We start from the raw sequence: 27,301 nt of genomic DNA on the forward strand, positions 1-27,301 counted from the left end.
AATAGAAAAAATGTAAAATATTCATTTTAAAAGTGATTACATGTTGACATAATGTCTTGGATATGATGGGTTGAGTAAAGTATATTAAATAATTTTTCAAAACTCAGTTCAAGCATTGAACAGTAAGTTCTCATATCATTTTCTCCCCAAACACTTGCGTCTGGCTTTTAGACCACTGAAACTGGAACAATTCATCTTTCTTTTTGTTTAAGAGGTGGGGAGCAGAGGTCAGAGGTTCCTAAATTAGAAAATTATACAGAGTGCTTTTCCACAGACCGTATTAGAGGCCATTCCTAACTAGGTAAATGGAGAGCATTCAGGGTAGATCTTGCGTTTTCAGTCAGGAGCCAGCTTAAAGGGCAGAGATGATGGGTTATGAGTCAGAACCATGAGGCAAAGGAACAGGTGTCTATCAAGAGGGGTCAGCCCTCCCACAGGGGCCTTCCTGAAGAGGCTGGTTCCCCACTTGGGGACTTGGCCAACTTGTTTTTCTCCATCTGACTCGGGTTTTGCTGGCCTAGGTCTGGCTGCCTCAATTACTAAAAAGACAAGGTCAGTAGAAGGGATGTGGAAGAATAATTGGGAACAAAAAGGGTGTCAGAACTCAACAGCCAAAAAGAAGGCAGCTATCTGCTCTGAAAGATTTAACAGAAATAATGCAAAGGAGAGTGAGGTCAGCTGCCGGCAGCTTAGATGAAGCGGGGAGAGTGGATATGATACAAATGCCAGTGGAACAGGCAGCCACACACCCTGCCAACGTCTTGGAGTCTTAGAGGTCCTCAGCCCTTTCCTGTGGAAGCATCCACTTTACTCCTCACTGCTTGACTGACTTCTTAAAGCAAGGGCTTTTAACAGGGTCTGGGAATGGGTTCATCAGTGGACTTGAGAGAGTCCAGAAATCCCTGGAAATGTAAGTAGATTATGATGTGTACATATTTTTTTTTTTCAGGAGATAGTTCATACTTTTTTATCAGATTTTCAAATTGCTTTTAGACCCACAGAAAGTTAAGTGGCCCCCACTGGAGTACATCCTACTTAAGCCAGCAGGAATGCCAGCCCTTGGTAGGCTTCCTCAGTAGGCTTCCAGGACAACCTCTCCACAAACCAGCTCTTGCCCCAGCACCAATAAAGCCCCTCATTCTGTCCCAGGTTATATCCAGGTAGCTTTTCTATTGCTGTCCCCACGTCCCCACCCCTAGTCTGCTGCTACCTCAGATAGAGCCAGAAAGTGACCTAGTCATTCCCACGCACAACTCTTTGCTGTAGCAGCAAAACTTTCCTTCCCATTATCTTACAGGTAGAGATGGAGAATCCTTCAGATGGTACTTGGCAATCTTCCAGGGATCCACTTTCCATTTGCACATTGTGTTACCCATTCAGCAGTGAGCTTCACTCCCTGTCTGTCACCTCACAACTTCCCCATTTCCCATTGTAGTGTAACAGGGTCATGTTCTCCTAGCCTTTAGCTAAATTCTGGGCTGGTTTGCCTTCCCATCACCAGGTATCTCCTCCCATTCCCCCCACCCAACTAGATTTCAGCAAACACTATTTATTTTAAACAAGTAACCTTACAATTAGATATTGAAGTTTGTGCCAGTTGCCCGTTTCTAGAATTCTCTTAACAGTGATCCCTTCAGTGATGAGGAAAAGAAGCCTCTAAAACATTTCTCACTCACCCCTTGCCCCCGCTAGAAAGGTTGTTCCCGTCTACACTGAACAGTTCCAAATCACAGTAAGCACATAGAGGTCAGTGGGTTTGGATCAAATCCCAGCTCACCCCTCATTATATGACCTTACACATCACTTAACCTCACTTAGCCTGTTTTTCTTTTCTTCATCTGTGTAACAGCAACAATGCATGCCACCTGCCACATATCCCTCATGGGCTTGTTGTAAAATTCAGTGAGAAGATGATGGGTTTTTCAGTACCATGTCCAGCACGTGGTACACATGCAACAACCACCCAATCTGATCCGATCCTGTTGGTAACACTGGCGCCTCTTGTTTGGGAGTGAGACTCCCTCAGTAGAGGTTGTGGATTAAGTACTAGGGATCTTCTGACTGATTGTGGCAGCCTTGATGCTGATAAAACTTTGGGGAGTGCTCCTGGGCCCATTATGCTGGCCTGGAAGAGTCAGAGGAGTCCCACGTGTTCCTTCAACTGTGCATGCTTCAGAAAACCATCTGACCGTGAAAATGATGTTTCTCTCCCAGCACATTTGCAGGTCGGCCACACTGGCTGGATGGGGAGAGCTGTATGGACGCTCAGGCTACAACTATTTTTTCTCAGGTGAATGTTGAACAGCATCCTCTGATGTAGAATGAGAACCCAGTCATAGAGAATAGCTACCCGGGCCGGGCGCCATGGCTCACGCCTGTAATCTCAACACTTTGGGAGGCCAAGGCGAGCGGATCCCGAGGTCAGGAGTTCGAGACCATCCTGGCTAACACGGTGAAACCCCATCTCTACTAAAAAATACCAAAAATTTGCCGGGCGTGGTGATGCACGCCTGTAGTCCCAGCTACTCAGGAGGCTGAGGCAGGAGAATCGCTTGAACCCGGGAGATAGAGGTTGCAGTGAGCCGAGATCACGCCACTGCACTCCAGCCTGGGCAACAGAGTGAGACTCCGTCTCAAAAAAAAAAAAAAGAATAGCCACCCATGGCCACAATAGTATAGGTAGGGGGTCTGAGTGAGCTGGGTGGAGATCAGGGGCCTTCCTTTGATCAGGGACCAGGAGACGAAAAGGAGTTCACCTTAGAGCTGAAGACTACCAGGCGTATGGGGGCATACTGTGTCCTTAGGAGTAGAGCCATGTAGGCCCAGCCCACCCTTGGCACTATGGGGAAGGAGGCTGGTGAGGAGGCCCCTGTGTGGAGCCCTGGGTCACCAGCCTCAGTACTGACAGATAGGTTTCTCTGGCAGGGGGTGCAGATGATGCCTGGGCAGATGTGGAGGACGTCACGGAGGAGGACTGTGCTCTTCGGTCAGTGCTGGGTTGCTGTGGTCAGGGGCTTGTGTTGGGGATGGGGTGTCTGGCCAGAGGTGGCCATGTTCATATTGTCCGTGGGTACTTGTCACTGGTTCAGGTGAGTGGATTGGCTTCTTTCTCTTCTGTCTGCCAAGTCTGTGCCCCTGAAATATGGCTGTTGAAGTCCACTGGGTAGCAGCCAAATACCTGAGCAGTCTGTCTCCATCTTGACTGCACATCTGGATTCACAGAGAACATCCCAGTCTTGGGGTTCCTGGTACTGCAGGCCTGAGATAGGGCCCAGACATCTCTATTTGTTTTAAAGCCCCACAGAGTTGCCAGTTTGCAGCTATGATGCTGATTACCAACCTGCCAGATCTCACCCAGTACAGCTGGTACTGAGGCACAGGGCAAGGGCTACAGTCCATACATAGGAGACATGAGGTCTAGCCTGGAAGGCACATTTGGAGACCAGATGTGTCACAGCTGCATGATTGGTACTACACACAAGAAGAGCTTGGTACAGAACAGGAGTTTGAGTCCCTATAAAAGGAGGAAATGGGCTGGTTCACACTCTTGCTATCCGCTTTCCAAATGTTTTTAGAAAACAATACTACAGGATATTTTAGAAAAGCTCCTTTGCATGGTCTGTACCACATGGAAAGTCTTTAACTGGTGTCAAGCATCTCTGGAATGCACACAAGCACCCTAGTTAAGATCAGCTTCCCAAATCATAGTTCAGTTCATGAAAGGGCATCTTGCTATGCCCAGGTTCTGCCTGTTAGCTCTGAAAGCAGTGGCTCTGGCTTGTGCTCAAGAATGTTTGGCTCTTCTCCCTAGATCAGGTGACCTCTGCCCAGCCAGGTCACCATCTTCAGCATACACTGTTCTTAGCAAGAAACTGCTGGGGACAACAAAGCAGTGTGGATTAAAAAATAAAAAAGTAATGGTGACTGTTTATGCTTTCTACTTCTGCCTGTATCTGCAGGGCTGATCAAAAGGCAGCAGTGAGATAGAAAAATTTTATCTTTCTCTTTGCTTCATCGGCCTGCTAGGTAGAGGGAATTTACTTGCTAGTATTTCATAATCAGTTGATAAAATAGCTCTAAAAACTTTATCTCTACAAGTAAGTCAGACTGCTACATTATGAGCAAGTCATGTGGCTAAAAATGATCATAAATGGGGGAAAAGGAGGGGGTGGAAGGGGATCAATTCTAATGGAAACGGAAAGATTCTGTCAGCCACCAGCCTGCTGCATTTTAGAACGCTGAGATTATCTTGAGTCTTCTGGCTTAATGTCAAGCAATGCCAGAAAGTCCTTTTCCATTTCCACCTGCAAATTGCTCTTCTTTGAAATACATCCCAGAGATTGGGGTAGTCTCTTAGAAAGTCACCTTCCCTGCAACCTCGCTGAAATCAGTTGTCCTGTTTGGCACCCATGCGTCCACCTAGCACGCGCCCCAGCTTCTGGAGAAGAGTGACATCCATACTTCCCTGAATGAGTGCCCACCCCCAAGCTCCTGTGAGTGAACATGCCATGTAACTTCTCCCTCTGGCTCTTTATTTCAGAAGTGGTGACACGCATCTTTTTGATAAGGTCAGAGGCTATGACATCAAGCTGCTTCGATACCTGTCAGTCAAATACATCTGTGACCTGATGGTGGAGAACAAGAAGGTGAAGTTTGGCATGAAGTAAGTACAGGCGCCCACTACAAAATGAGCAGAGGCAGTGTGTACAGATTTGCAGGGCTGGCATTAGTATGTAGCTGTCACTGCGTGCTGGCCTTCTTACAAAGGGCTTTCTGTACATTATCTCACTGTATCTTCAGACAGCCCTGCAAAATAGGTACCAGTGTCCCCCTTTTACAGACACTGAAGCACAGAGAGATGAAGTAGCTTGCTCAGGTTGTATGTTAGTGACTGAGGCAGCCATCAGTCTCTACCCAGTGCTCTGCTGCCACCTTCTCTTACATATCTCTGTATTTTTTTTTTCCGGCTCCATGTTCTATGCCATGTGTGGCAGATTAGAATCTCTTAATTTTTTTAATTTATTTTTTATAGTGACAGAGTCGTTGTTGCCTAAAGTGGTCTCAAACATGTGGCCCTAAGCAGTCCTCCTGCCTCAGCTTCCCAAAGTGCTGGGATTACAAGAATGAGCCACTGTGCCTGGTCCTAGAATTTCTTTTAAAATTGAACAAAAAAATCAGCATATATTCAAATTTTACTTCGGTGACTGCTGTCATATAAAAATAACACATATGGACCAAATTCAAATATAAGAAGTCAAAACTAAAAAATAGAGCCTGGGTTAGTGATGAGACTGTAGGAACTTTTTCCAAAATTTTGTTTTTTAAATGATTTTTAAATGTTTTTAAATGATCCTAAAAGGTGGTCTTAGAAAATAAGGCATACTGAGGCTAAAGTTAGAGCTCACCTATCTTCAGATCTGAATATTGCCTTATTCCTCCCATCCTTTATCTGTCAGAGTCCCCAGTGTTTATTTTCAGATGCTGTTTGTTCACCCTGTTCAGAAGTGGGCTCAGTGACTATTAGAGAAGACAGGAGAGCAGAAAAAAAGGGTTCCCATAGGATCATATTATTTGGCTCTCATCTCATTCCTGGGTCAGAGTGGCTACACTGTGTGCATTTTGGGGTCAGGTGGAAGGTTGTTTTCCACCTTTAGGCTCTGATTGAGGCTTGCTGTAGTATTAGAGGGGGAGTAACTTCCCTTGGTTGATATGTTGGAATAGGGGCAGAGAAGGTAGAGTTCTTTTTTTGACATGGAGCCTCACCCTGTCACCCTGGCTGGAGTGCAGTGGCACAATCTTGGCTCACTGCAACCATCTGCCTCCTGGGTTCAAGCAATTCTCCTGCTTCAGCCTCCTGAGTAGCTGGGATTACAGGAGCGCGCTGCCACACCCCACTAGTTTTTTATATTTTTGATAGAGACAATGTTTCACCATGTTGTCCAGGCTGGCCTTGACGGAGTTTCTCCATGTTGGGAACATGACCTCCAGCCGATGCACCCAGCTGAAGTTATAGTTCTTAATTGTACAAAGTAGGCACTGCTGAAGGGAATTATTAACAATGAAGAATAGTTTTTTTTAGCAGAAGCTTCATTTGTGATTATAACCCTTATTTGGGGAATGGTGTGTGTTTGTGTGTGTGTTGCGACACTGTAACACATTGTATCCTTGTCTTGTAGTGTAACCTCCTCTGAGAAGGTGGACAAAGCCCAGCGCTATGCCGACTTCACTCTCCTCTCCATCCCGTATCCAGGTAGGGGGCTTTCTTCTAGTGGCAGGCATCCTAGGCCTGGGGACCTGGGGGGCCATGAGCAAGCCCTCTCTACTTAGTTACACTGGCGCCCTGGGAGCTTTCCTGGAGGGTTTGTGTCAGGCAGTGTAGGACATTTTGGTTCCCAGTCACAGGCCACACTAAGTATAGGATAGTGTCCTGGGGAAGGGGCTTTCCACTCAAGGGGTCTAGGGATTTTGTACTGTCACTGGTCCTAGCCACAGCCTTAAGTGAAGTACTTCTCCCCTCCAAGCCTCAAGTTTTCTCAGGAACTTGGAACGATTTAGCTCAGTTTTGATTTATATGAAAGTGGTCTGTGCATGAAAATACTGTTTAACTGTAAAATGACATTATTAGTACTCTGTGTGAGCAACTACACTTGCTGCTGTAGCCTGAGTGGATGTCACCCTTTGGGTGCATGTCTTGAAGTGATTGAGTTATTTATGGAAATTGCCCCAGGCAAGGCTATTCTGGTGGTAGAAGAACACATAATTGCTATGTTCCCAGTAACTGGACAGTGGCCACACCATGTTGCAAAGCACATTGGTATCCACAAAGCTGCATTTGTTCCTGGCACATAAAAGTGTGTGCAACCTGTGGCCAGGGCTGTATTCTCTGCACTGGATATTAAAGCTGTTGGTCTAGTGTGTAGCATTCAAGTTTTCTGGCAATACCTGCCTGTTTAGTAAGGGAGGCCAAGGACCTCTAACATCAGTGCAAGATGTTGTCAGCAGACAACAGGGAGTAAATACTCTTTCTCCTTAAAACCTCTCTCCTATTTCTCAGCACCAGCATCTGCCTTCAGTGTTGTGTTGGACCTTATCTCCTCAATCTTGGGGCCACATAGCCATGAGCAAGGGCAGGCAGGTTCATCTAGTGCCTTGTGGGAGGGTTGTCCTCATCATGTGCAAGCTGGGGGCAGGAATCCCAGCCCTAGCACTGTGTCTCCTTGAACAAGTCCTATAACCCTTCTGAGCATCAGTTTCCTCCTTAATAAAATGAAGATAATGGTGCTTATTTAAGAGTGAAGTGCCAGACCCCTCCATAACAGGTGTCCTGTAAATAACAGGCCTAATGATGAGTAGTTGGGAAAGCTCCAGGGAACCTCCTCTTCCCTAAAAGCAAGTTTGCGCTGATGCAGATGATGATGATGGTGGTGATGATGATGATGATGGTGATGATGATGATGATAATGATGCTGGAGTGAGCTTGGCAGTATCAGACCCACACTGATGGGTGTATCCCACCTAAGGGGGTCCACACTGGAACCACTGGGTAACTCCATAGCTGGTTTTCAGACATAGTTTCCAGCTCCCAGGAGATCCTTCGGGGGTTCCACAGACAACTCTGCAGGTTTGCACTGCCTGAGGAACCAGGCATCACTTCGTTTAAATTTAGGTTCCAAGTAGGACTTGGTTTGGAAAAAATAGTTTTGCTAGAAGTATAAATACCATTGCTCCAAAATAGTAGCACAGTGTCCTTTCTGCTGTAGTTGGGCAACTTGTTACAGGACTCCCAAAATGTTATCACCCTTTGACCCAGGTATTTTTCTAAAATTGGTCATTAGGCTGTAATTCAGCCACTTGGTGTTGAGGACGTTCATCATGATGTCTATTTGTAATAGCAAAACAAGAAATGTTTTCACTAATCAGAATAATGATTGAATGATGGCACATCCCTCAGTAGAATGAAATATTGTATAGTCATAGAAGAATCGAAAATGGGCTGGGCATGGTGGCTCACGCCTTTAATCTCAGCACTTTGGGAGGCCTAGGCAGTAAGATCGCTTGAGCCCAGGAGTTCAAGACCAGCCTGGGAAACAGCGACACTCTGTCTCTACCAAAAATAAAAAATAGAAAATGCTTACACTTTTTGACATGGAAAACGTCACAGAGCTTAAGATAGGCAGGATACAGAATCACATCGTATACTCTCAACTAAGTAAAGGAAAATATGCTTATAAAAAAGGCTTAAAAGGAAGTGTGCCAAAATGTTAAGATGCCTGAATGCTTTCCCCAAAGCTTTTTTTGTTATAAAAGGCATCAAAAGCCGAGTGCAGTAGCTCACGCATATAATCCCAGCACTTTGGGAGGCTGAGGCAGGCAGATCACCTGAGGTAGGGAGTTCAAGACCAGCCTGACCAACATGGAGAAACCCTATCTCTACTAAAAATACAAAATTAGCCGGGCGCAGTGGCGCATGCCTGTAATACCAGCTACTCGGGTGGCCGAGGCAGGAGAATCGCTTGAACCCGGGAGGCGGAGGTTGCAGTGAGCCAAGATTGTGCCATTGCACTCCAGTCTGGGCAACACGAGGGAAACTCCGTCTCAAAACAAAAATAAAAACAAAAACAAATAAAAGACATCAAAAGAGACCAAAATTTGTAGGTACTGTATCTGACAGTGTATGTGTGTTAGGGAGGGTAATGAGGATCAATAAAAATAAAAAAGCTGGAGATGGGATGAGACACCATTGCACACCCAAATAAGGGGGACAGGAGAATCACTTTTTATTTGATAGACTCGTGTTCTTGTGGGTTTTTTTTACATAACTTCTATTACTTTATAATAAGAAAAAGAAATAAAATTACTATTACCCAAACCAAGTCACGAGCTGCACTTTGATGCTATTTAAGGAATCTCAGTTGAGCCCTGTGATGACTTTGAGGCTCAAACAGGTACTCAGTAGTCTCAGTTCTAGATGTGTCACACTATCTTGGGCCCTTGGAAATGAGAAGTATTCTGGGATCATTTCTTTCAGCACACCAAAATAGATGGGCCCAAATTCTGCAGCACAAATCTAATTTGTTTCCTCCTTGAGTGAATGGCACTTCTCATCCTGCTTTTGGTCCCTCTCCTCTTGCCTGACAGTGGTTCCGAAGCCTATTCAGGTAATGAACATTAGGCATTGCCCTGAGTAGAGTCTATTTTAATTCTGTTTCTCACAAAAACTGCTTCTGCATCATAGGCAGGTCTGAGCTCAGCCTGAGGCCTGCAGTGTTGATTTGAGCAGCTAGAGTTGGGAAAACAGCACTTCACAAGAGCTCTGAGGGATAATTGCTGTCTCTTCTAAACCTGGGCTCATAACTCAGGGCCTCTGTCTGAGATCTATAATTCTTCTTTCTCCCAGTGAGGCTCCCAAGCATAGGCTAAAGTGTTATGGCTGAGGATTGTTTCCAGACTTCTCGAGGCCTGGGGATTAGAGTGCAGGGTGTGTATGGAATGAAAGCCACTTCTGGAAAACATGGGCTGGGTCTCCAGGGAAGCTTTCCTATCTTCCCTGAGGTGGCCTCAGACAGGAACTTGGCCCAAGAGTTGCTGCGACATTCCATGTGAATCTTCTTTGTGGCTACTTCCCCTGAATTTGGACGATTGTTTTCTTGCCTCTGGGACCTCACCAGACTTGGAGGTGTGGCCAAAGCCATGTGCCGTCTGAAGTTTGTGTAGAGGCCCTGATTGGGGTGCTGAGAATAACTGCAAGCTAGCCAAGTGCCTTCTCCCACCATATTTCTTGAAGCCACCAGGAGCTCCTTGGAGGACCAGATGTTCTCTGTGCTATGGTCAGACTCAGCAGGGGCAGGCCACAGCCTGGGGGGCAAGACGCATTCTCTCTGACCAAGGCAGCCAACCCCAAGCGCAGAGCAAAGTAGTTGACTTCACGCTGTGGGCTGGCACTGTGGGCTCTTGTTGCAGTGGCAGCGTGATGACAATAGTGTGCTGCCATTTGAGTGTCACTTGGACCAGTGCAGTGCTAGGTGTTTTATATGTATTATGTCATCCTTAAACAGCCATTTTACAAATGACAAAATCAAGGCTTAGAGACATTAAACAACTTGTTCAGCGTTACAGCGTTAAGTAAAAAGCTGAGATTTTAAGCTGGGAATGTTGCCAAAGCCCTATTCTCTCCAGTGTTTCTCTCTATTCCTGAGGGCTTGTCCTGGTGGAGTTACTTATGATTTTTCCACCAAAGAATATAGAAAAGTGCCTCTTTGCTTGCTTTGTTGGGCATGGCAGTGTCTCTTGAGCACCGGGTTTTAGGCACTGTCCATGGGCCTTTCCAGTATGTTAGGATGTTCGGTCTTCGCTGAAAGCCTGCAAGGCTAGCATTGTTTGCCCCCATTTTAGAGAAGAGGAAGAGTGATCCTCTGCAGCTAGGCCGCAGTGCTGCAGGGGCTCACGTTGTGAGTCATGCCCTTGTTTACTGGGATTGGCACTACAGAGACCTGTAGGACAAAGGGACTTGCAATGTGGGGGAAGTGACTGGTGACCAGTGAGCACAGATGGAGAAAGTTACAAAGAGGCTGAGAGCAGGCAGTGCCTCGTGGAAAAGGCATGCAGCCAGGAAACCAGAGGGGCTCTAGAGGCTCGCCCCTGGCTTTTGCCCACCCGTGTTAGCCTTGGCCTCACTGAAGCCACTAGCTTGGAGAAGTGTGAGTTGGCGGCCCCCTCTCCACAGCACTCAGGGACCTGGGTCTGGCCAGGGCTGTCTCAGAAGACTTTGGGCTGGGAAGGGAGATGTCATAACTCTGCCCTTCTTTTCCAGGCTGTGAATTTTTCAAGGAATATAAAGATCGGGATTACATGGCAGAAGGGCTCATATTTAACTGGAAGCAGGTATGAGCAATAACATACATCAAATTGGATCTATGTCTCTTTGTAAAGGGAGGCCAAGGAGAACAACAAGCAGTCTTTGGGGAAAACAACAAGCAGTCTTTGGGGAAAACAACAAGCAGTCTTTGGGGAAAATAACTCCCCTTTCCTCCCTGATTGTTTCTGTCTTCCTCTCCCTCTTCTCCTTGTATATACTTGTTAAATTTTCATCATTATACTTTCCTCCCCCCCTTTATTTCTCTTTTGTTTAAGGGAATTTATCAGAAACAAGACAGGAAGAGCCCTTCCCTTCTGTACTCTCTGTGTGAAAGCTGGGGGCAGCATTCTTTGCCTTCCCCAGCCTGTAGGGGCAGGCTATGGGAAACGTGCCAGAAGCTGAACACATATTGATCTTGCATGTTTCAGCAACAGACATCAAATGTCCGACTGAAAAACTCCTACTCAGCTATACTGATCTGGTCACATTGATTTTTAAGCTGTCACTCCCAGGTAGCACAGGTATCTGGCCCAGAGAAGGCAAGCACTGCCTGTGGTAGTCACAGCCTCAGGACTGCAAGCTTCCCCATCACCTAAGCCTCCTCTGGTGGCCAACCCACATCTCACAGGAGTCTTTCTGTCCCCAGGACTACGTTGATGCCCCATTGAGCATCCCCGACTTCCTGACTCACTCTCTGAACATTGACTGGAGCCAGTATCAGGTGAGGGGCCTGACTCAAGCATTGAGGGCAGGATAAGGGAGTGGGGACCAAGGAGACTCTTGATGCCTGCCCCACAAGGCCCTCGTGTGTTTGCCTGATGGGATGGCTTGTGCACTCAGATGCCTTTGGCCCTCTGTCCTCTCAGAAAGGAGGAATTGTGTGTCCGTTCAACTATCTCCTGATTTGCTCATGTCCCAGAAAATCAAAGCTTTCTGAACGTGACTCATTCAAAGATTTGCATCCACCAGGGGGTTCTGTTTCCAGAGGACCTCATAGAGTCTGCTATTCCAGATCTGGGCTTTAGTTACTTTTACATTTTTCCTTTTAAATGTGTGTTCAGCCAGAGGAAGTACAGAGCTGCCTGACCTCATTTGATTATAGAAACATTAAAATTACTTCCACCATGCTCTTCTCCGTCACTGCACACCATGGAAGGGGCCTCTAGTCTTACTGGAAACATCTCTCTACCCTTAGCCCACACAGTCTGAAGGCTGCCAGCAGCTTTGCTTGCCACTTGCTTCAGACAGAACAAGTAGTTTTGTTTTTCTGCGACCTTTCCCATGTCCTGTTCCTCTGCCTGGCTGCCACCTCTCAGCTTCCTCTTGTCTGGCTGACATACTGCCCTTCAGGCTTTGGCTCGAGTGTCTGCTTCAGGAAGACTTCCCTGATCTGCCTCTTCCTTATCCCTGGCGAGTTGGATGCCTGCATCTATATTCCCATTAACCCCCTGGGCACATCCATCATGGAATTTTCCACTGAGCTGTAGTCACTGATTTAGAGATCTGCTTCCCTGAAATCCTGGAGGACAGGGACCCACAGCTTGTGTGTCCCAGCACAGAAACAGGCACAGAGCCTAGAACTTGAAAGACTGAGCCAGTGAGCAACAGAAAGCATTCTGCCTCCCTGCTAGTTTCCCCTGTCCCCAGGTCTGGACAGCTCCCACCCAGCCTTGAGATCTCTCTTTCTTTGAAAGGCTGACCCATCTTATGTTAAGCAACTGGGTGCTCCTAGATCACCAATGTCAGTACCCTGTTGTCCTGATAGCAGCAAGGTCCATCTTGTTTTCTCTATATATATCCAGCCCCTAATCACAAGGTTTATGCTCACAGCAACTGTTTGAGTGTATGAAGTAGGGTGATGTCAGGGTTCCCCAATGCAGGTGTTTGCAAGAGAGGGAGCATTGGGGAGGAAAGCAGACCAGTTGTTTGTTAGGGTCTGGAAGCCTGGAGAAGGAACAGGTTTGGGGTACCTGTGCTGTGGTCTCATGTCCCAGGCTGTGCCTAGACAGACTGAGTAGATAAAAGAACCGGCAGGCTTCCTTCTTTATGTGCTGCATGCAGAGGTCAAGTAGACTCTGCCCCAGGCCACCCTCTTTCTGGTCCCTTCCGGCACCATTTTTTCTCCTTATGCAGGTACAAACTGGATCTGACGAACTACTCAGCAAATGAGATGTGACAGTTCCAGGCACTGGTCCCGCCAAGGATGTTTGCCTCTTTAGGAAGGGGTCCTGTGCGTGTGAGGGGGTACTCTGCTTAGTAGATGCAGGCCCTAGATCTAGGTCCCAGCTTGCCTGGCCCTTCCTGCAAGGCTCTGTGGCCTTGAACAGATGACCTCACTTCCCCCTGAAAATGGTGTTGGCAGTACCTATTTCAGAGTTGTGCCAGGCTCAAATATGATCACTGCTTGAAAGGGACTCCTGAACTGAAATACCAGACAGATTGTAATGATAATTATGAAGAGGCTGCTAGCTAGCTAATTCAGGGAAGTGAACACTGATAAACTTCCAGGCGTGAAGGCAGCAGGGCTGGAGTGTAGCAGGCAGGCAGGCGCCTCCCAAGAGGCCACCTCTTCGGTGTTGCTCAACCTGTTTTGTCTCACTGGGGCTCCTAGCATGCTCTTCCTCGGCTGGGTGTGGGCTCTGCCCTTTCTGCCCGCAAAGCCCTGGGGTGCCGGTACCCTGTTGCTTTTCACCATCTCCCCAGGTGATCTCATCCATCGTCCACACCATGAGCCCACAGCCAGGCCTCTCTGATCCATACCTGCATCACCTTTCACACATGTCCCTTCAGGCGGCCCCTCAGACTCAAGCTGTCCAGAGTAGAGTTGGCCATGGCCCACCATTTACCCAGATGCTCACACCTGAAACTGGAGTTCTTTGCTCCCACCACATCCATCACCAGCTCCCATCGGTTCTCTAGTCTCTGCCCCTAGTGCAACTGCAATCCTTCTTGCCCTTGTCTCCTGTCTAGTGCCTAGCTCAGGCCACCACTGTCTCAGTGCATCTCACAGCTGAACATGGGGCCTCACTGAGGAGTAACTAGGAATGAAGTGCTCAGATAGCAAGCACTGAAATGATAGAGCAGGCATTTCCTGCTTAAAACCCCTGCCTTAAAACCTACCACTGACTTCCCATTTTCCTCAGAATACAATGCAAGAACTTGTACATGGCCTACCCAGCTCCATGCAGTCTGGTCTTGCCTGTTCTTGTGACCAGCTGATCTTCCTGCAGCCCATGGCCGGGCACGGTGGCTCATGCCTGTAATCCCAGCACTTTAGGAGGCCAAGGCGGGCAGATCACGAGGGCAGGAGATCGAGACCATCCTGGCTAACACAGTGAAACCCGATCTCTACTAAAAAATTAGCCGGGCGTGGTGGCGGGCACCTGTAGTCCCAGCTACTCGGGAGGCTGAGGCAGGAGTATGGCGTGAACCCGGGAGGCGGAGCTTGCGGTGAGCTGAGATCGCGCCACTACACTCCAGCCTGGGCGACAGAGCGAGACTCCGTCTCAAAAAAAAAAAAGAAGGCAGCCCTCTCCAGGTTCGCACGTGCTGTTTTCTCTGCCAGAAACACGTGTCTCCTTTCTCTCTTGCTTATGCTGTCTCATGTCATCACCTCTGAGAAGCCTTCTCTGGTGTCCTACAGGCCAGGCCAGGCTCTCCAGTCATGGCTACACAGCATCCTAGAGGTCGTCTTTTAGTCGCACACCTGCAGTGGTTAACTTTGTCTTCCCTCCCGTGACTCCGTGATTGTTGAGGTCATATTCACCCTTGTGTGCCTGGTGCCAGGCCCTTCAGGAGGCGTGCAGTGTGAGGCTTACTGAATGAATGAGTGAATGAATGAGTGAATGAATGATAGGAGCAGTTGTGGCAGGACACATGTGTCTTGCTGCCCTCCATGTAACCGAATTGAATTCCTTAGAGGTGTGCCCCTTCTTTCTGTGTCCTAAGACCCCTCCCTGGGGCTGCTGTCCCTCAGGCACTCAGCATTGCCCAACTATGAACAAGCAGCAAGGAACATTCTGCAATGACCTCCTAGTCCCTGAGCACTAAGCCTTAGAGATGCCAAAACAGCCTCTGCCCTCATGGGGATTAGACTAGGAAAAGAGGCAACAACGTAACCATCACCTACATTACAGTTTTTACCAGTGGTCACAGAAACCCCAAAGAGAAGATAATTGGGCTGGGCCTTTGAAGGATGAGTAGGAGTTTGCCAACCAGGAGAAAGAGTACTCTAGGCATAGAAACATAAGCAGAGGCATGGCATTTAGCCCAGCTCCCAGAGACTTTTTCATGAAGCACGTAGGATGAGAGAGTCAGGCACGAGCCTAGTTTGTTTGTTTGTTTGTTTTTAGCATATCTCCTCGGTCATCACTTTGAGCAGTTCCCTCAGACTTCTGCTTCTTACTCTGGTGTTATAGGAAGAGTACCTACAGTGATTAAAAATGTGGACTTTGGAGTCTGGCAGGGCTGGATTTATCCCTCAGCTCAGCCGTGTGACCTTGGCCCTCTTCCAGCCCAGCCCTCCCCAGCCTGTAGTTCCTGCCCCAGCCTTGGGAACTTGCTGCCCCTCCCTGATGGTCAGCATCTCCTCCAGACAGCCGTCATGGTGGCTGACATTCCGCAGCTCTCTTGTCCTCGGCGGGGCCTGCCCTCCCCGGCTGCTGCAGTCTTACCCTAGCCCACCTGACGCTCACTGGGCTTGCTGCAGTGCAGCTCTTACCTCCCTCTCCTGCTTTTCCTTGCCCTGTGAGAATCACTGCTCCATTGGCAATGGTGTGTCTGACACGTTGAGCCAGATGAGTTGAGAGACCCCTTGTGCAGCTACTGATAATGACTTTATTAGCACAGCACTACAGCGCCTGTCTCTGTAGTCACTAAAAGTGGGTCAGAACTCTCCAGGGGCGTGGGAGGGTCAGGTAAATGAGGCTGTTTTAAATTCCTGGGAAAGCCACTCCAATTACAGGTGCCGTGTTCCCCTTCCCCCTGGGAAGTGCTGTTTTGCTGGCATGCGTCACCCTCTCTGCACAGCCCCAGAACACTGCTAAGCAATTGTATCTTAAGAGAACAGAGACTGCCCCAGCTAGGGAAAAGGGTGCCGCAAAACTGGGTCAGGCCCTTCCATGGAGTTCCAGGTTCTGAGTGGGCTGTTTCTTAGAGGGTCTGGACTAGACCTTGCACTTGGGCTAGAACAGAGGTTCTCATCTCTTTAAAGCTTTTGCTTAATTTTCCATCTCCCACCTCATGGGCCTCCTTTTTTAAAAGACTTTCCCTGCCAGACAGACTCCATTTATTATTCATCAAAAGATAGTATGCAGTAAATAGCACTAAAAAGCAAATGAAGCATGTTTGAAAAGGTTGATGTTTTAGTTTCTGTGATGTGATGGCATATGAAGGAATGAATCTTTATGTGGCCATTTGGAGACATTGGCCACAGCCTCAGGGCTCACCTTTACTGGCTTCCTGGACAGCCACACCAGGAGCCCAGCACTCAGAGGACCCTAATGTGGGCAGGGGGCTCTGGGTCACCCTGGCCTCAGCATCCGTTTCTGTTCCTCACTCTCACATTGGGTCAGACCCCCCCCACCCCGTCCCCCGAGTAGGGGGTCCACAGGCTGAGTGGTGGAGAGAGAGAGGTGGTAGGAGCTGCTGGAGATGGAATACGAATGTCCCAGATTATCTGGGATTCAAAACCTATGGTCTGTAACCAAGGACCTTGTGTAGTTGTTGCCCCAGAATAACTCTTGGCATTTTATTTTTTAAATACTTTGAATTCTAAATCTGAGTTAATGTCCATTTCTTCTCACTTTTCTCCAACAGTGTTGGGATCTGGTGCAACAAACACAAAACTACCTGAAGCTGCTGCTTTCCTTAGTTAACAGTGATGGTGAGTCTGTCTCCTCCAGAGCCCTCGAGCCACTGCACCCTTGGGGAGTTGCCAGTTCATTCTGCCTCAACTGTATGTTTGTTGGAGTTGCACACCTTACTTTTGTGCTGTGGGAGAGGGATTTGGGGAGTTCCTAGAATCCCAGAGGCTGGGTGGGATTTGTCCATTGGTGGCTTTATTCCATGTCCTCAAAATCCTGGAAAACAAAATTAAGAACTCCTTACCATCTATGCCGTGCACAGGGTATTTTCACACTGGCTCAGCATTGCACAGCAGCATTGTGTGTGGGGCCAGGATGGGCCTCTCATTCAGAAAGATGAGGCATGAGATGAGAGAATCAATCCGGGCTGCTCAGCGGATGCACACAGCCTGTAGAGGCCCTGTTCTCCAGAGTCCTCCACCCAGTTTGGCTGTTTTGATTGCATGGGCCTGGCTTGCTCAATGTCTCTAGGGCAGACGGACTCTAAATCCCTGGTAGCAATCAGGACTTCTGTAGGAGTTGCACTTGCTCAAACAAGTGGAAATGCATTGGCTTATGGAACCAAGAAGGCCCAAGAACAGAGCCAGGTGAACATCATAAAGAATCTTTCTGTGTTTCTCAAAACCACTGTCTTGGCCTCATGGCTGGCAGCCATTCCAGACCTGTCTCCCGCCATCTTAGCTCCCCCAGGGGAGACTACCTCAGTCTCTGGAGTTCCAGTAAAAGTCTGAGCTTATGCTCATTGGCCCAGTTTGGGTTAAGTGCCCATCCTTGAACTAGTCGCTGGAGGGAGATTTGCCACAAAGTCGCATGCCAGCCCCTGGAGCCAGGCACTGGTTCTCTAGCTGCGGGCATTAGCACCCCTCAAAGCACTTCTGGAAACGTGTGTCTGGCATGTTAGGTGCTGCAGAAACTAGAGGGTGGAGAAGGTAGTACTAGCATGTGGTTAGAGTTGGCCAGGGATAGTCAGTGTCCTGCAATTCATGCAGCCCTGCACACTGAAAAATTGCCCACTCCCGCTACCCCCCAAAAAAATACTTGTCGTGCCCTCTGAGAAACTGGGTAGGGATGTCAGCCCTGCCTAAATGACCTGGGCAAAGTGGACTGTGTAGGCTGCACTGTGTCCCCAGAAGTACACTGAGAACTATAGTCAGAAGGAAGAAAGGAAGCTACAAAGCCAGACGCCTGCCACTCACCCCTTTCTGGGACTAGGCTGGAGAAGAGCCATGGGGAGGCCACTGGGGAAGACAGAAGCTGGTGGGGCCTGGCTCCCTCCACCAGGCCAAGCTGGTGGTACTTCCTGCTCATCGGCCCATGTCTGGTTCTCTCCTGGGCATCCTCTCCTGCGGTTCCTGAGTAGATGACAGCGGGCTGCTGGTACACTGTATCTCAGGCTGGGATCGGACCCCCCTCTTCATCTCCCTCCTGCGCCTTTCCTTGTGGGCTGTGAGTATGAATCGGCCCCTACCAAGCTCTGCTCTTTGGGTGTGTTAGGATTGTCTCCAGACAGAGGGTGGAGCAGGGGATGCCATCGCTCAGAGCAGATGTGTTTAACCCTGTCCTTTGGGGTGTTCTTCAGCCTGCGTTGTCACTGGGTCTGGTTATGGTTCAGCTCCTGGGGACGAGAAGAGGGCTCTGTCACATCTCCTGTGGTCTCTTCCAGGATGGGCTCATCCACACGTCCCTGAAGCCCACTGAGATCCTCTACCTCACTGTGGCCTATGACTGGTTCCTCTTCGGGTAAGCCTTTGCAGGAGTTGGGTTTTGGGGCCTTAGTAACAGTTTCTATATGTGAGTTGTGTGGTGGCTCCCTTGACAGGGGCTGGAGGTAAGGATAATTCCACCCCTCGAGAAGGACCGAAGCTGCTGATCAGGCCCCACCTGCCACGCTGGTGCCAGTGACACAGTCTGTGTCTGGTGACCCTGTCCTCTTGGCCTTGTCATCTTGGTGCTGCTGACTTTGCCTCTCCACCCTCCTTTTTTCAGGCACATGTTGGTAGATCGGCTCAGCAAAGGGGAGGAGGTGAGTATACCACCTACGACTTGTGGGCACAGCTCAGCACTGAAAGAGGGGCAGGGGGTAGCCTGTCTGAGTTCCACGTGTTAGGGGCAGCTCCTTGCCCCAGATGTGCAGGGATGTGGCCCCCTGTCATCTCCTCCTGAGGCAGCGTGGCAGGACAAGCACCAGCACAGTAGCTCTGTGTTCTGGGCCTCGCGGGCCTGTGCTGTGGAGAGGATACAAGCCCACACGTCGGGGTGAGCAGTTACATGACAGCCTTGGCTGCCTGTGATCTTCCCTCTCACAGGCCACTCGTTTTCTCTGCTCAGCTCTGGAACCATCCTATAAGGCCTTTCTGTGCCCCTCGTCTCTGCAGCTAAAATGCAGCAGCACTTCTCTTCCCCACCCTCCCATCACACCCTTCAGCCACTTTTCAATGTCAGGGTGCCCGGCAGCAGGGTCCTGCCCCTGATGGTTGCCTCCAGGTCCCCTTTCCTCTGGACCTGCTCTTCCTTCCTCTTCCAATGTGCTCAGCACTCTCTCCCCCATGCCTGTCGCCTTTTCTGCGCCCCCATCCTGTCGGCCACTCTCCACAGGCCTTACCTGTTAGTGCCTGTTTTCCTTGCATGCAGATCTGGAGTCGGCCCTGAGTGTGTTCCCTAGTTGGCCCCCTTACTGCCTGGGTGACCTTGGGTGGTATGCTTCACCTTGAGTCTGCTGGTGTCAAGCGTGAGAGAATGAGTCCAGATGCCCAGCATGGAAGCTGTCCCATGGTGTCAGCTCCTTCTCTTTGGCCCCCACTCCCCCATTTTCCCAAAGTGTGTTTCTCATCTTTCTCACCCTCGTGGGGCTGCTTCCTTCCTGGGCATCTTATCTCGCACCTCCTCCTTTTGTTCCTCCGTCTCAGCTGCTCCTCTCCTCTTCCAAATCTCTTCTTCTGAACACTTATCGTGTCTGCCAGGGCTGTAGAGCTCTAAGCCTATTCCTCAGAGGCCTCCGTGAACTCCCTCAGAGGCGGTGACTTTGGTATTGAAATCAGTGCTTCAAGAAGCCTTTTTGTAGCCTCTCATTTTGGGACTTTCCCGGAGCTCTGGGACATTCTACCCTCCCTGTAGTCTCCCTCCCCCACAAAGCAGACCAGATCTGCCTGCAGAGGGTGGGGCTGAACCAAGTAGTGTCTGAGTTTGAGCCCTTGGCATCTCTCCATGTAGACAAGAGGCTCTCCTCAGCTGCAGGTTCTTCTTCGGGACCTTTCCGTTACCCCCCCAGACAATCCAGACACTGATGCGTCCAAAGCAAAAAACCCCAGGCCTATTAGTTAAACACGATTGTGTCGTCTCCCCACCTCACCTTGGAGGTTCGAGGAACATATTAGCATATTAGCATATTAAAGACTACAAAGTCTGTAGTGAAAACACCTGTTTAATCTTAAGTAACACAACATTTTCATACTGACCCGACCTGGGCAGCCCTCTCCTTGTGGCGGGCAGCTCCTTGCCTGGGCACACAGAGATAAGAAACTGACAGGGCTCGTGGGATGCCAAGTGGGGATTTCTCTGAGAGAGGGGCTCATGGGCCAGGCCTTTGGGAATCACCACAGAAATGGAAGCCTGGTGTGTGCTTCCTGGAGGCCCCTGGGCTAGGCACTGGCTGGAAGGGAGAAGATAATTTGCTCATGGAGGTGGGGATGTGGCTGGGGTCAGGAGCCTCCTGCCTGTGCCCACCTCAAGCTTAAGACCTGACCCTCACAGCTCCTCAGCAAGGCAGGCTCTAGGCCAGACAGTGGCTGCCCACACCCGCAGTTCTGAACCAGTATTTTGGGACGCCTCCCCTAAAAAATGTGATTCCTTTCCTTTCCATCATGTTCCTGCTTTGTCCATTATTCTCCCTGCGCCCAAGTCATCTCTCCCGCAGCTATCCTTCCCTGTTAGCATCTCTCCCTGGGAATCTTAGAAGAGGGCAGAGGGTGCCATTTCACTTTATCCTTTTTAACCACTTGAGAACACACATGTTGAATTTAATGATGGTTTGAAAAATCACTGGCCTGGCTGGGCACGGTGGCTGACGCCTGTAATCCCAGCACTTGGGGAGGCCGAGGCGGGCGGGTCATGAGGTCAGGATATCGAGACCATCCTGGCTAACACGGTGAAACCCTGTCTCTAATAAAAATGCGAACAATGAGCTGGGCATGGTGGCGGGCACCTGTAGTCCCAGCTACTCGGGAGGCTGAGGCAGGAGAGTGGCGTGAACCCAGGAGGCTGAGCTTGCAGTGAGCCGAGATCACGCCATTGCACTCCAGCCTGGGTGACAGAGCGAGACTCTGTCTCAAATAAAAAAAAAAAAAAATAGCTGGCTTAACCCTGGCAGTCCCAGGAAGGAAATCCCTTCCTGCCTTGCCCCGGCCCACGTGCATCTGCCAGGCCCTTCCAAGGCCTCTGTACCACCCACACCATTTATGGACCAGATCACCCACACAGTCCCACAGCAGGGCTGCTCTCCAGCAGGGGCCTTGACCTGAGTGGCTGGCCGCCCTCCCCTGGGAGTTCTGCCGCCTTGGTTCTTCTCATTGTGCACTGCTCTTTGGTCTCCTTTAGATTTTCTTCTTCTGCTTCAATTTTTTGAAGCATATTACCTCCGAGGAGTTCTCTGCTCTGAAGACCCAGAGGTAAGTGGAGGCCTGCACGTGTCATGCTGGGCCAGGGCGCTCTGAGAAGGGCTGCTCCCTGGGAGGCAGAGGCTGACCACCTCATTCCCGCCCTGCCTCCCTGCTTGTTGGGCTGGTGCTCCCTCCTGCCTTCGCTCTGAGGCCAGGGTAGGGGTCCCTGCTGAAGGCCACTGGTAAAGAGGCTCTTCTGCAGGGAAGGCCATGTGGGGGTCAACTTGGAGTCACACTAGCAGACAGGCTTTGGGACAGACGAGTGGTCTCTCATGACCAAGAGAACAGGTGTGTTGCTGCAGGGAGAAGCCAGCCCAGGAGTAGGAGGACTCTTAACTCCCAGTGTGCCCAAGCTGACTCTTGTCCTCCATGGCCTACAGCAGGAAGTGTGGCTGAACACTGCAGCCCCCTACAAAAGGGCAGAAGTCTGCTTCCGGCCTGGGAAATGCAAGAGTCTTGGCTGGCAACTGCCTTAGGACCCCTGTAAGAGTTGGGGTCTTGCCTGAGTTGGTTTGCCTTCCTAATCCGAGCTACAAGCATGTTGGGCCACACTTGAACGCTCAGGGCACAAGCTGATGAGGAGGATGCAGACCTTGCTGCCCTCAGAAATCTTCACCTGTGTGTTGGACAGAGCCTTGCAGCGTGGGTCCCAGAAGTGGCCCTGGTGTCTTATAACACTCCCTAGGCTAGGACCCGTCTCCACAAGTTGCCAGTGAATTGAGCTGCTTTCCAGGACAGGCAGGATTGGGAACGGGGACACAATAAGACCCCAGATAGATCTGGAATTTACTGCTCCGGCTTCCGTTTCTAGGAGGAAGAGTTTGCCAGCCCGGGATGGAGGCTTCACCCTGGAAGACATCTGCATGCTGAGTGAGTCCTGGGCCCCAACAGACTTCCCTTCCTCCATACATCTTCCCGTGTACAGATCAGGCAGGAACTGTTTGTGCTAGGAGGTTTTTTTTTTTTTTTTTTTCTTCCCAGTTATGTGGTATAGAAAAGGTGGGGGACCAGTAGTGGGAGAAGGTAACACGCTGACTGATGGCACTGGCTTCTTTTAGGACGAAAGGACCGTGGCAGCACCACCAGCCTTGGCAGCGACTTCTCCCTGGTCATGGAGAGTTCCCCAGGAGCCACTGGGAGCTTCACCTATGAGGCCGTGGAGCTGGTCCCAGCAGGAGCGCCAACTCAGGCAGCTTGGTAAGGGGCCAGACTGGGACCAAGGTCACTCACAGCTGTGGCCTGGGGCCATCAGCACCAGGGAGCCAGGCTGGAGCCCCAAGAACAAAGCGGGCCCCCAACAGAAGAGCTGAGAGGATAGCTCCGTGCTCCTGCTGTCTCTACTGGGCCTCAGAAGTCAGCCATCTGGTTGGTGAAGGGCACTGCCTGTGGTGGCCCAGGAACATAAAGGGCTAGGGCTCCCTGTAGGACAGAGAAGCAGCTGGGCAGGGTAGGGCAGGGGGCTGGGGAGGCTGGTATTGGAGGAGCTCCATTTTATCATTTGTCGGGGAGACAGGGGGCCATTTTGGAAAAAGAAAACCAAAAGGTAGGTGTAAGTTGATGGGGAATTGGGAACTTGAGGGTCAGCTCCTTTGAGAATCTCATGAAATTGAGGCCCTGATGACTTTCACCCTGGACAGATGGCTCAAGATGTTGCATAACAAAGTCCTGAGTGGTGGCTTATATTTATAATCCCAGCACTTTGGGAGGCCAAGGCAGGAGGATCACTTGAGCCCAGGAGTTTGAGATCAGTCTGGGCAGCATAATGAGACCCCGTCTTTTAGGGGGGAAAAAAAAAAGATTTTGCATAACATATGGAGGTGGGCAGTGACTGAAGAGTGAGGAATCATTTTCTAGCACATACTTCAAGACCAGTAGGCTGGTGTGATTTGGATGCCACAGGCCCTCCATAAAGACCCAGCCCTGCTGCCCATGGCCCTGAGCTGGAGAGAGTGCTAATGTTTGCCAACTCATGTGATGTTTTCCCAGTGGAAGTAAAGCCTAGGCCTGAAATTCAGTGAGGGTGGGCAGAGGGCTTTGCCTGCAGTGGCCCCCGGCTCACAGCCCTGCTCCTTCCACTGCAGGAGGAAGAGCCACTCATCCTCTCCACAGAGTGTCCTCTGGAACCGGCCACAACCCTCAGAGGACCGCTTGCCTTCCCATCAGGGGCTGGCGGAAGCCAGGTCTTCCAGCTCCTCTTCCTCAAACCATTCTGATAACTTTTTCAGGATGGGTAGCAGTCCCCTGGAGGTCCCCAAACCCAGGTGAGGAGCTCCAAAGCCCTTGCTGTTGGAAGTGCCTAGCTTTCCCCCTTAATAAGACTGGAGGGTCGGGGGCCAGCACCTGAGCTAGGGTCTCAAGATGGGGTTCCTAAGCTTGCAGGCCCAGTATTTGGAGGATGGGTTAGTGTTTGGTAATAAAGCAAGGGCTGATTTGTAGAGTGGTTTGAGACTCCTTCCTCGAACCCTAGCATAATGCAGGGGAACCCAGAAGTGCCGTGGCTGTTATGTGATAGGTGGGGAATAGGGACTGCCTCCACTTGTTACCTTTGGCAGATCCCAACCTCCTAGGCGCACCTCCCATTGTGATTGAAGAGATAGATATAGATTCTGAGTCCCTTCTGGCTCCCACATCTAAAGTCTGAATTGGTGGGGCAGTGAAAACAGTGTTAGGGAGCTGAGCTACATGTGTGTGGCTGGGACAAACGATGGTGACTGCACACCTGGAAAGGGAGCAGCTCAGCCAGGATGGCCATGCCAGGGCCGTGGCTGAAGGGCGCTGCAGGAATGGTGCCTCCTGGGTGAGTTTAAAGCTGAGCACAGGCCAGAGGCTAGGATTGAGGGCTGGTCTGGCACTTGGGGAAAGCATTTCCTACCACTTTCATACTCCCATCGAAAGAATCCTGTGAATTGCTTTGTGTTCTAAAGTTTTGAGAATGTCTAGCCTTTCTGGAGTGAATAAAGCGGTGTGGGACTTCAGGCCCTTAGTGAATTCCAGGGAAAAAGGGGCATTTAGAAGAATGGGCATGAGCTTTGGCATCCATCCCAGGTTCAAGTCAAGCTCTGCCACATCACGTCCATGTGATTTTCAGACTCAGTTTAGTCCTTGGTAGTAATAGGTCTGTTAAGAAGAAAAACATTCTGAAACTTCTGGAACCTTCCTCCCATCACCCCTCTATGGTTTTTCCCTCTGGGCAAAAACAGGCAATGAAGGAAGTTGGGGAAGAACATCCTCTGCATGTAGGCAGAGCAGATAAGCGGGAGGCAAGTGGGCGTTCCAGACTGCACTGCCCACAGGGGCCCGTGTGCTCACCCCCGCGTGAACTCTTCAGCTCAGAACACTGCCTGAGTGCTGGAGCTGAGCCTGTGAAACCACCGCCACATGCCGTCTGGCCCCATGGGAGGTGTGGTGGAAGTGGTGGGGCAGAGATGGGGCCAGACAGACAAGCCCATATGCCGGTGCCCCGTCCCATCCCGTGTGTGCATGCCTGCTGCCGCACCACCCTTGTCTGTGCCCAGGTGTCCTCAGGGCCACTCTGAGGCTGCAGTGGCACTGTATGACCCTCACTGTTCTAGGCTGTGGCTCTAGGTCATGGTTCCTGCCCCCTTTTCTGCCTGTCCAGCATTGCTGAACAACTAGGGAGGAAACCAGAGGTTCCTCTTGTCCTCTGGGTCCTGCCTCAGTCTTAACTGCCCAGACTGCAGTGAGCTCCCAAGCTGAGGCAGCACCCCATCACCCGTTACCACACCCTGGCTCTCCATCTCCTGCCTGCCAAAAGATCCCACTTTCCAATCCTGTGATAGTGTCCCTCAGTCTCACAGGTGACTTTCTGCTTGCAGGGCGTGTCTCAGGCTCTTGTAGCCAGTCCAGGATGGCCACCAAGGCCCCCTCTTGGGAGGCTGAGGAGAATTGGGGTTGTCCTCCTGACCTCAGAGCCCTGCACATGGGGGCTTGGCCAAGCTTGGGATAGCTGGACCAAGATGGGTGCAAGGCTTTGAAAGGTGTGGGGTGGGCAGCTGTGAGGTGTTTGATCTTTCCGCTGGTCTGTTTGGGGGATGCCTGTCTGGAGCCAGACTTCTTCTGACTTGGATGCCTGTTGGTCAGAGATTTTGAAAGTCTAGATTACTTAGATTTGGAGCATTCTAATTATGTATTTCCATTACCATTAAAATTAATTTAGTCTCTTATCTTAAAGTGCCTAAGGGATCCTGTCATTACCTTCCCTGCTTCTTAGGTAACAATAGCCTATGAGGTCTTTAATGTGGTAGGAGAAGCTGTATGGAAAGAAACCTTTTAGTGAAGCTGTCTGTGACAGCCAAAATTCTCCTAATGTGAATTCTTTGGGTTTTTATACACTCCAAATTCTACAGGCATCTCTCTTTTAAAGCAGGATTCCCCCATGGAATGAATCTGTGAAGCTTTGTTCAAAGTTAAGTAGTAGGTATGAATCAGGTTGGGAAGAAAGTTCTGTGGGGTGCCAATTCTTACTAACCCCCAGCCCACAGCCCTTACTGGCAAGCCCGGTGGTTTTTAATCATTGTTAGCTGTTGTTGCTGCAGCAGCTTCTGATTAAGTTGCATTTCTGGACCATTGTTAAATCTCTCATCAGCGACAGGGTTGAGGGCTGGGACAGGCCAGGACCAATGCTCTGAGCTCACATGCCTCCCCCAGCTCTGGTTAGCAGGTCGCTCCACCTTGCATGGCCTCGGCCTCGGCCTCTGCTCTGGAGTCACGCATCCTTTAGGAGTAGGGGGGTTGCTAGCACAGGATTGTCCATGCCCAAGGAGGGATGGTGCCACCACTGAGCCCAGCTTGAAGCCAGGCTACCTGAAGAGCAGATGAAGTTTGCTGAGGGATGCCCAGCAGCCCGGTTGAATAGCTGAGTAGCAACACAGGGACCAACCTCTGCTGCCCAGTTAGCTACTCTTCCCCCAGCCACCACCACCTGCTAACTGCTCTTTGAGCAACGAGCTCTGTCTTAGGCTGTCTGCTTGTGGGTGGGAGCAGGGTAAGTTTAGATTAGGTGACAGCCAGGTCCCCTCAGAGCCCAGGATTCTATATCTTAGCTCAAGTATTAACTCTGTGTGACTTCATGACATGTCACTTGATGACTTTGGGTTTCCATTTTCTTATCTGTGTAATCAGAGGCTTAGGTAACGCCAAGGTCCTTCCTAGCTGTATACCTTCAAACCTTCTGTATCAGCCTTGTCAGATGTTTTCAAATGCAAGTAACAGAAAACACATTTCAAACTGACCGAAACAATAAAGGAAACACATTTACAGTCAGCCCTCCATATCTGTCGTTTCCACATCCATGATCAGCCAACCAGATTGAAAACATTCAAGATAACATAAACAATAGAAAGTAGTACAGATGTGAACATGCAGTGTAACAACCGTGTACAGAGCACTGACACTGTATCAGATAATCTAGAGATGATTTAAAGCATATGGGAGGATGTGCATAGGTTATATGCAAATACAAGTGACTCTTGAACAATGCAGGGATTAGGGCTGTCCCCTACCCATGCAGTTGAAATCTGGGTATAACTCTGACTCCCCAAAAGCTACAGATAGCCTGCTGTTGACTAGAAGCCTTACCAATAACATAAAGTCAGTTAACACATGTTTTGTATATCTATTATATACTGTATTTTTAGGTAAGCTAGAGAAAAATAAAACGTTAAGAAAATCATAAGGAAGGGAACCTATATTTCCTGTGTGTTCAGTAGAAGTGGATCATAATAAAGGTCTTCATGCTGAGGAAAAAATAGAGGGAGGGGCTGTCTTGCTGTGTAGGGCAGCAGAGGCAGGAGATAACCTGCATATGAGTGGACCTGTGCAGTTCATGCGTGTGTTCAAGGATCAGCTGTGCTACTACATTTTATGTAAGGGACTTGAGCATCCAAGGACTTGGTATTGGTGGGGTG

General features: G+C 49.8%; 1 protein-coding gene across 4 annotated transcripts in view; it reads left to right on the plus strand.

The window, feature by feature from the left end:
• MTMR14 (myotubularin related protein 14) overlaps positions 1-27,301 on the plus strand; it is a 52,975-nt gene that overhangs the window by 17,057 nt on the left and 8,617 nt on the right. For 2 of the 4 annotated variants that reach the window (XM_003814233.5, XM_003814234.5), the window contains exons 4-17: positions 2,215-2,290; positions 2,926-2,986; positions 4,541-4,663; positions 6,177-6,250; positions 10,811-10,881; positions 11,502-11,576; positions 16,673-16,739; positions 18,080-18,165; positions 18,383-18,459; positions 18,706-18,742; positions 21,313-21,383; positions 22,186-22,244; positions 22,433-22,571; positions 23,456-23,635. In XM_003814233.5, the coding sequence (XP_003814281.1) occupies positions 2,215-2,290; positions 2,926-2,986; positions 4,541-4,663; positions 6,177-6,250; positions 10,811-10,881; positions 11,502-11,576; positions 16,673-16,739; positions 18,080-18,165; positions 18,383-18,459; positions 18,706-18,742; positions 21,313-21,383; positions 22,186-22,244; positions 22,433-22,571; positions 23,456-23,635 (1,196 nt within the window). The remainder of the gene's footprint in view (positions 1-2,214; positions 2,291-2,925; positions 2,987-4,540; positions 4,664-6,176; positions 6,251-10,810; positions 10,882-11,501; positions 11,577-16,672; positions 16,740-18,079; positions 18,166-18,382; positions 18,460-18,705; positions 18,743-21,312; positions 21,384-22,185; positions 22,245-22,432; positions 22,572-23,455; positions 23,636-27,301) is intronic. The other 2 variants (XM_003814235.5, XM_055110929.1) reach the window with 2 other exon arrangements.

This window comes from Pan paniscus, chromosome 2 (assembly GCF_029289425.2).
Source record: "Pan paniscus chromosome 2, NHGRI_mPanPan1-v2.0_pri, whole genome shotgun sequence".
Taxonomy (NCBI): Eukaryota; Metazoa; Chordata; class Mammalia; order Primates; family Hominidae; genus Pan; species Pan paniscus.